This window comes from Telmatherina bonti (genome assembly GCF_933228915.1).
Source record: "Telmatherina bonti genome assembly, chromosome: 19".
Taxonomy (NCBI): Eukaryota; Metazoa; Chordata; class Actinopteri; order Atheriniformes; family Telmatherinidae; genus Telmatherina; species Telmatherina bonti.
Genome location: NC_136617.1, coordinates 22,905,648 through 22,915,360, shown reverse-complemented (window position 1 = coordinate 22,915,360; position 9,713 = coordinate 22,905,648). Strand labels below are relative to the sequence as shown.

At 39.4% G+C, this 9,713-nt stretch overlaps 1 protein-coding gene across 1 annotated transcript in view; it reads left to right on the top strand.

Annotated features, from left to right (window-relative positions):
- Positions 1-212: 212 nt before the first annotated feature.
- The window catches only part of cdk6 (cyclin dependent kinase 6), a 42,010-nt gene continuing 32,509 nt past the window's right edge, over positions 213-9,713 (top strand). The window contains exons 1-2 of the mRNA XM_079258527.1: positions 213-461; positions 5,245-5,380. Of these exons, the coding sequence (XP_079114653.1) occupies positions 238-461; positions 5,245-5,380 (360 nt within the window). The 5' untranslated portion in view covers positions 213-237. The remainder of the gene's footprint in view (positions 462-5,244; positions 5,381-9,713) is intronic.

Sequence of the window (9,713 nt, the reverse complement as noted above, 5' to 3'; positions counted from 1 at the left end):
GGAATAAAACATGATGACAGTCCTGTTAATGCCTACCTGGAGCACTCTTTGACCAAATGTGACAAAGATGGTATCTTCCTCCATCTGTGTCTTTCTGTCATCTAGGCATCGCGTGTGCCAACTTTTTTCTGTGAATATGCCTTTGTGAGAAACTCTGGCTCGTCACCCTCTCCGGGATTCCCCGCAATATTTTCAACAAGAGACGAAGAGAGAGGGGAAAAGAAAAATTCTGCAAAAATGGACAGAGAAAGTATTGGTTCTCTATATGAGACTGTGGCCGAGATTGGAGAAGGTGCCTACGGGAAAGTGTACAAGGCCAGAGATTTGAAGAACGGGGGACGTTTTGTAGCCCTAAAAAGAGTTCGTGTCCAGACAGAGGAAGAGGGAATGCCTCTCTCAACCATCCGGGAGGTGGCGGTACTGAGGCAGCTTGAGGCATTTGAGCACCCCAATGTTGTCAGGTGAGTGAAGGGGGCAGAGGTGGGTAGCCAGCTTGTTGTGCATGTATATTTATGTATGTTTGATTTTGAGAGAGAGAATGCTCTGTGTGTGTGTGTGTGTGTGTGTGTGTGTGTGTGTGTGTGTGTGTGTGTGTGTGTGTGTGTGTGAGTGAGTGAGAGACTTTACATGTAACACAAATCACTTCCTTTTTGAAGATCTTGCAGCAACCTCAACACTGATGGTCTTTTATTGCAAAGCTTTCAGGCTAATCTGCTTATTCAGCACGTCATGCTCTTTCAGCCCAACAGCACGCCGCCACACAGGTAGCTGACAGTAGGCATGCACCTGTCAAAATGTTTGAACATTGAGTTGTGGTCTTCCTGTTGGATGGAAGACCCCACCTCTGCTCATCAACATTATTGGTTGGCTTCAATCATGTACATCAGCTCATATTTCTCACATGCACATGGGACTTTGCAGATATATCTGACCAAAAGTGAAAGCTTTCAAACGGTTGCTCTTCCAAGGTCATCATGTCTAAGAATGTATTAAAGTTGTGTTTTCATGCCCATATTTGGGGATGGTTACGGTTGTAGTTCAGAACACTTTTGCGACGTGGAAGCTGATGTTGCATTTGTGATGTTTTTAAAATGTAGCTTTTTCTGCTAAATCCATCTCAGTGCACAGTTATTTATATTAGATTGTTGCCATATCTTGCAATCTGTGGCTGTTAAAAAAAAAAAACAAAAAACTGGACATGTTTGAAATTGTCATGTCATCAAGGTGCTCATCTTTAAACCTGTTTGATCGGATGTTTCTGTTAAAAGGTTCAATTAACTTGTAAGAAGCCGTTAAGAAAATGGCGTGCTTTTGTGCTTTTTTTTTTTTTTTCTTCAGTTCAAACATGCTGGATGCAAAGTATATCTCCAGCTTCACAGACTGTTTGCCTTCAGGTCACGGTGCAGCCTTAAAGTTCTGCCTCTGGACTAGATTTGCATCCTGGTGGTGGGCACATAGCTTTAAGCCAGACCTGTTGGAGAACAAAACTTCCTATGTTTCAGCACATGAATTGAGATTTAAGTATCAAACTGTGTACGGAAACCATATTCCACCGCAAGCGCTTCAAAAACATCCCTATAAACAAAATATGCAACAAAAGATGCGAGAAACTCGGAGTGCAATGTCTAAATTTGAAATGAAAACTTGTTCAGGCGTCATAGTTTTATATGAAAAAGTCAGCAGGTTTGGATTTTTTTCTCAAGTCAATCATAAACCCCAACAATACCAGCTTATTAAAACAAACTGCTCACACAAAGGCCATTTAATGTTATATATTCCTTATTTCTCCTCGGTTCTCTTGGCAAAAAGTTGTAAATGAGTTTTGCTCTGAATGTATGAAATCAGCTATGATGCTGGTTTCTCAAACATGGTTATTAAAGATGCTGACCCTCTAACTTTCCATTAAGTGCCATATATTGGGATTTGGAATTGACAGTTTATTTCTGTGTGATACCACGCTTTTAAACATTTGATTTTAAAGCTATTATGTACATATTAATGTTGATCAGTTCTCTCAAAGTGTCCTTGAACAAGACATGTAAACTCTTCCTGCTGTTTGATGGGGTTTTTTTTGGGGGGGGCATAGTCTGTCTTGTTCCTCTCATGTCTGCCCCACGCAGAGTTGCCGTTTTCGGTCAGTTTTGTTATTAATTGTTAATTTTCAGGGCAGGAGTCAGATAGTGCGTCATATGTTGGCGCAGGCCAAGGTCTGACCTTGTGCTTGTTTTATTATGGAATATTGAGTGCTTCGGGATTGAAAGGGAAGCTCTAAATGGAGACATGGCTTGTGCCCTTGTGTCTGTAACAGTAAATCACAATGCATCTGTTAATAATGAAGAGTAATTGTAGTCTTTTAAAGGGGAAGTTTGTCCGCACTGGAGGATGAAGACATTATTAAACATTTATACTGATTTAGTTTTTGTTTCTCTGCTGTGAAAGCTGTATTTTTTATTGTGAATATAATGTAGCATTTGTTTCTGTAAAACGTCTCGAGTGGAAACGATCACAGAAGCTCCACCATCTTAGCCAGCTAGCAGAAGCAAGCAGCTTGGGCCAGGAAAGGGGCTTTGTGGGCCTGTGTACAACTCTAGGCAACCCTTGGATGTTTGTAATGAGGTCCATTATTCATTCCATATGTTCAGTGTCTGCTGAGAGCCCCCATTGTAGTCCCGACAATCAAGCTGTGAGGGGCGTTTAACCTCAGCGCTTCAGGAAGAGGGTGCCCTCTATTTTGTGACATCATGCCTGGTACTTAGACCTAGAATTGAGCATGTCTCACTGCTGACTCCAGCACATCCCAGTCCTGTTTGCAGGAGTCACATGATGCTACTTTGGTTAGAAACGAGTTTCCGGTCAGATTTAACTTTTCCTCTCCACACTTTTCTAAAGGGATGATGTTCTTTCGGCTTGAAACCATTAAGTCACTAAAGTTTCGTTCATATCCTTTTGGAAATGTTTATTAAAAGTACCATTTGAATATATGAAGTAAACATCCAGTAATAGGATGATTTTTACAAAGATGTATCTGGTGTCAATCAGCTGATGTCAAGTCACACCAGTGTGACTCAGGCCGAGTCACACTGGTGTGAATGCCCCCTTAGACTAGAAAGAACCAATGTGGCCCAGTTGGGCTCAACAGGAGTTAAATGGAAACCTAACAACCTCATTTACATGGACTCTGGTATCACATAGCACACATTAAACAAAGCCTTTAGACAATAATGCCATGCTTGGTTCTGTTTAGTACAAGTAACCTATAACACATCAGATTACTATAGATCTTTGGTCTTCCCCCCCCATTGTGTTAATGAAAGATGCTGTTTCTGCAGGAGCTACAAGAGGGCTCCACTCAACATCCCTTAAAGTATCGGGAGTTGTCATAGAGCTCGGTGAGGAATGCTGCTTGGAGACCCTGGCTCTTTGAGGAGGACATACTGGATAGCTTTTTTTTTTTTTCCAGCTTTTCATCAAAGCTTGCCTTGGCATGTCTGCCGACATAATCTGGATTCTTGGCTTTAGTTGCTTGGTTAACTGGTAGCACTGGTGTTTTAGGCTTGGTGGTGTCCAAATTTTCTAAAGCTTAGACATATATATTTTATGCCATTTTTTTTAAGTCAACCTTTGGCTTTATCACAGATTAAAAGGAAAACTACAGCGGAGTCCAGAAACAGAATGTTGGGTAAAGGTTTACCAGTTGTGTTAAAAACCCACAAGTGTTGAAGTGTTATTAACATTTTGTTTTCTTTCCATAAGTGAATTGAGACCCTGTGAAGTGAAAGTGGGAAAATCTATAGGATCATTAGTCAACTTTCATTGGAAAAATGAACAAAACCTTTGATATGAAACATTTGTTTTCCTTTTGTTTCTTGGATAAAGACTTGGAAAATTGAATCTCTCAATCATAAAGGGGTAAAAATGGATGCATAAACAAAAAATTACAGCCACTGTGCTGAACCTTTCTGTTTTTTGGACGTGGACTTCACTAAGGTAACACAGTGTTTGCCACCTTTCATCCACTTTGTTCACATTTCCAGTCAGGTTGAGATCTGGACTGTTCGTTCGTTGAGTTCCTCACTCTTCTAAAGTTGTGAAGCTTTTTGCTTTGTGTCAAAATGCTTTATTATGTGGAAAATGACATCATCACTAAGCATCCTTTTAGTGGAGAGAATGAAATTTAGTCCACCTGTGCATTTGCTATCCTTGACCTGACATGGGAAAACTTTCTGCATGAAGAAGATAAATCTTTTTTCATTGGGTTTGGACCAAACAAAAGTTCTGTTATCTTTTTGCCCAGTGGAGATTTATGATCCATTACTTTCATCTCACCGTTCCAAGTTCATGTGTTGTGTGCATGAGTATGTGTGTGTGAGAGAGAGAGAGAGAAAGTAGGATCCGGTGTGGATTTATTAAAATAATGTTATATACTTGAGTAGGCATGTTTTTCCCTTTTGTCTGTTATAATATGCAGAAAATCTTCTGTAAAGCACTTTGTGATACTTGCTTGAAAAATGTTTTTAAAAAAAACAAATTTGAGTTTTCAATGGCTACATAATAGCAAATTATGTTCAGTCAAAATGATTGGATCATTCTGCTCATGTAAAGGAGCTGATTGAGATGGCAAAGATGATAAAGTGCAGGCGTAACTAATAATGTTAATGAAGGCTCAAAGTCAAATATTTCGGTAACTTGTACAAATTAAAGGTACCCAGGTTTACCTGAAACCAGTATGAGATGCATTTTGCTTGATTAGAATATTCTATTTAATTTTTCATACTTTAAAGTGTGTTATATGCTCTGGACTTAGTTTTATTTGACTTTAAACTGTTTGCCATAAGTAGTGTATTAACTAAAGTATCCTCTCCTGCAGGGATCCTCAGTCCTGGTCCTCGAGGACTGGAGTGCTGCAGGTTTTCCAAGTGTCCCTCCTGAAACACATTGGGACACGTAGAAAGCCTGTGGGACACTGGCCCACAAAGACCAGGATTGAGGGTCCCTGCTCTACAGGATAGGTCTAGCACAGAACGTTGCTTATTTATTTTCATGGTAGATCAGTCTCTCACATATTAGTTTATATAAAACAAACAATTGTATGAAGTGTTGTACAGCTGAAAGTAAAGCAGCTAGCTCGTTAATTCAACACAGGAAATCTGGGATGTTCTTGCCTCATCCGGCAGCAGTTCACTACATTGTTGACCCCCTCAAATCAAATGTATTGATCTTGTCTACCTGTTTCTTTTGTTGTAGATTGTTTGATGTGTGTACAGTGTCTCGGACTGAGCGAGAAACCAAACTCACTCTGGTCTTTGAGCATGTGGATCAGGACCTGACCACCTACCTTGAGAAGGCTCCTGACCCCGGAGTACCACCTGAGACCATCAAGGTAAACACTGTTATCTGATAGCAATTGGGCAAGCAAATATCTTTAACAATCTCTTTTAGGGATGTTCTTGTACCTGCCAATTAGAACGCCAACGAAGAACACATGAATGATTTTCCAAGATGCGTTTCGAAGCCTGTTGGGACATAATTTAAAGCACTACTCTGTTTTTATTTAGAATATAAAGGAAGGAGTTTGGTATTCCTTTGTGGCTTCAGTCTTGGTGGAAAATGGACACATCTTAACGGTTCTGAGTGATTTTCTTGGCCAGAGATGCAGAAAACGCTAGCAGTCCCTCAAACTTCAGAGGTACCAGAGCATTTGGAAGGGCAGCACATGTGGCAGATGGGCTCCAAATTAGAGGCTCCCTGCCTTCTCTATTTTCACTCTACCCTCCAACTTTACAGTGTTACAGATGGATGCAGAGAACCAGTTTGAAAAAATCTCCCCTTTGTGTTGAAAGAAAACCTCACAATTTGATCCTGTCAGCGTCCCTCTGCGTGAGTTTTTCAGCTGACTGTACCGATAGTTCTGAATCACCACCCTCATCAGTTTCTCTTTAAATAAATCCATGCAGTGTCCACTTACAGTTTGCCCAAAGGTCGGAAGTGGATGTCTCGCCATCTCCCTTCCTCTGTAACTGTCTTCTTTTTGTTCACCTTTCCCATAAAAATCCCTTTTTAAATATTTTTCATCGAGTTTCACCCTAAGGTCTGGTGATGCGCCATGAACAATACTGGAGAGAAATGGATCTAAGTTGGGATGGAGGGGCCTCTGAGTTTGAAGTGTCAAATTTGAAGCGTGGAAGTCCTGGGGCTTCAGCAAGCAATGGTTTTTACCTCAGGGCTGGAGGATTTCGTGTCAAGCTGCAATGGTGCTCAATGTTTTTGAAGACGATTGAGGTACCTGAGACTTTCCCAAGGCGTCTGCTGAAGTTGACACGATGCCTTGTACTGGAGCTTCTTTGGATATGTCTGTTTACATTGTAGCTAAAAGCTTAAATCTCGTAATCTTTGTTGTCCTTGGAAGTTTTTAGAACAAAAACTATTTATTTTTGGAAAATGAAAGCAACCAATTTTGTCCATCCTATTAAAGATTATTTTAAATTTAGTATTTTTATTGAATCGGTTACTCTAGTATCCTTTTATTTCGGACCATTACTACTGCTGCTATTGCAACACAGCCTTGACTTTTCTTTGTTTTATAATCTGTAAACCTGAAATTTACAACTAATTTTGATGCTGATAAATTTAGCTAATAGTTTTGATAGTTTTTCAATCTCAAACCAAGTGTTCTCCCAGATTAACTCTGTCCAAAGAGTACAGATAACCCCCAACATTATGTAAATTCAACATAGAAAACAATAAAGTAATAAAAATGAGGATTTAAATCAAACCAAAACAAATCCCTTGTCATTAATGTAAAATAATGATAAAATTAATAATAATAATAATAATAATGACTGGCAACCTGTCCAAGATGTACCCTGCCTCTCGTCCAGTGATTGCCGGGATAGGCTCTTGCTTCCCAGATTCCCTTAATTGGACTAAGTGCTTCGGAAAATGAATAAAAAATAATAGTTATTATTAGAAGTAATAACATAAAAATGAGAAACAGTTCAGTTATTCATCAGTTATTTGCATAAAGAATATTTGTTTACTAAAATCTCCATGTATATTAAAACTGTAGCCTATCATATCACAGGATCAAAATGTGCTTTATTCCAAAGACATTTTCACTTGAAATATGACCTGATCTGTGAAGTGCGTTGATTTCAGGAAGTTCTGCTTTTGCGTTTTTTATTTACAACTAATCAGCAAGCAGCCAATTTTCATACATCTGAGATTAGCACCATATGTTCAAGAAACTTAATATATCACAAGAGATACCATTATTGCAATAGTCAGCAATAATATTGAATATAAACCATATTGCCAAAAGCATTCACTCCCCCATCCAAATTAAATTCCGGTGTTACAATCACTTGCAGACTGCCTCTACAAACATTTGTAGAAGAATGAGTCGCTCTCAGCAGCTCAGTGAATCCTACCTGCATCTGAGCCATGTATCTCCAAGTGCAATGCAAAGCATTGGATGCAGCGGCATGAAACCCGCCACCACTGGACTCTAGAGCAGTGGAAACGTATTCTCTGGCGTGACGAATCACGCTTGTCCAGGACAACAGCGCCCGTTTGACTGCATTGTGCAAGTGTGAAGAATAATGGAGGGGAAATGGATAAATGCAAAAAGTACTTCAGAGACAAAGAATACCACGCATTTCTGAAAAACTCAAAGCTCCCTTCCTAACATGACAGTCATTTCAACACAAACGCCACCATTAAACGGAAGCTGGTTACCCCAAAGGACAAGATGTCCAAACATGAGCTGACTGACACTGAGCATGCATTGCAGTGAGGGTCGCTCCAACTTTTCTACAGAAGAGAACAACCACTTCAAAAACACACAACACAGGAGAGCAGGTCTACATCTTGAGGATAAAGGACGCTCATTTTCAGGACAGCAATGAACACAAAAGATTAGGGGTGTGCATTGGCAAGAATCTGGTAATATGAAATGCATCACAATACAGCGGCAACAATACGATAAACTGCAATACTAAGCAAGTTAAAATATTGTGATTTTTATCTGCTAGAACAAAATCACAGCATAGTAAACATCCAAAGCTTTTTACATGTTTGACATCAACTTAATGGATAACAATAGAGGGACAGAATAAATAAAAAAAAACACCTGCTCTTTATAAGACAAATAAAGATATTAAAATCGGCCTTATCCGTAAAGATCTGTTGTTCATAACAAATTGACGATGCTTTTGACTATTGAAATATGGTCTCACAAATTATTGCGATATTTCAGTATTTTGATATTTTCTTAAACCCCTAGCAAAGATAAAAGTTTTGAGGAAAGCATGTGAGTCCAGGCTCAATTATTCACACGTTAGATCTTTCGACCAAAACAGTTTACATCAAAAGAATTCATGTACAACAGTGACTGGAACAACCAACGCATGTTTGCGTGAGTCAGTGACACCAAATGACTTTGACGACTATAAATGTAGACGACGCCACTGATCAGTTCATTTGGAGCCTTTGGTTTATAATGTAAAATAGTTTTTCACTGTTCTGTCTTGATAATGCACTCAGTTAACATAGATACTAAATGGACACGAGTATTTCCTTGTCAAATATGTTATTATTTTTAATTTAGTTGTATAATCCAGGGTTCTTCAACCAAGGGCATCATCCTTTTCAATTGAACATTCTTCTGTATGTTTGGCTTCTATTTTCTTTTGATGCTGCAACGTTGAACTAATTCAGTGATGTTCCTGAGTTGCAGTAGTTTTTATTCATGCAAGAAAAATTAGTGGAGTTTGTGCATTTCATAAATGACATATAGTTCTAAAGTGTTCTATAGGTGGCTCAAATGAATGTCTCAATGTCAGGCTTGCATAGAAAATGACAAGCAGTTGAATTAATCTCCATCAAATATGATGGAGTTGGTAAGAACTAAAACATCCAGGGGAGTGGTCCCTGAGGACCAGGATTGAGAAGCACTTTTCTAACAGTTTAAAAGTAGCTTCAGTAAAGCATCCTAAACGCCAAGTCTGCTCACCGCTCATTTTAGAGCTTTTGATGAACTAAAGATGGCACAACCATTTGCAGTCAACTCCAGTGATGTTATTTTGCTGGAAATGACTTCTTACCGCTTGGAAATGATGGTTGAAGAAGTCCAGAGTGTGCAAGTGAACAGATTTAACATGGTGTGTGTTTTACTTTGCAGATGAAGCGCTTATGTAGTGCTGCTATGAGCACTGCATATGTCTGTTCACGTTCACAATAGCAGTTAGTGCAAAGCAGTGTATAAGTCCGCAGAAAGGACCAGTTTTAATGGAACCAGTAACCGAATATGTCCTGCAGTATTTGCTGAGACATTCCTCATATTGTCTGATGGCACCTGCCACCACTCCAGAACATCTCCACATGTGTGAAAGCTACTTAAAATGTCCTTCTGATCTGATGCTGTTGTTACTACTTTTTAGTTTAGGATAAGTATTGATCAATAATGATTATTATCACATCAACAAACACGGTCAGTAGAGTCGGCATCCACCCCACCCCCCCACTACCACCAGACAATCTTCAACAGTTGGGTGAACTCTTCGTTTAAATCATGCTCTCCCGTTAAGACACCCCTCCTCCCAATGCTTTCTCTTAATATCCGTACAGCTAAAGCCTTGAAGAGACAAAAGGACGAGGAGTGACAACACATCATAAGCACCATCCCCTTATTTCTAGGACAGTGGACACTGACCCAA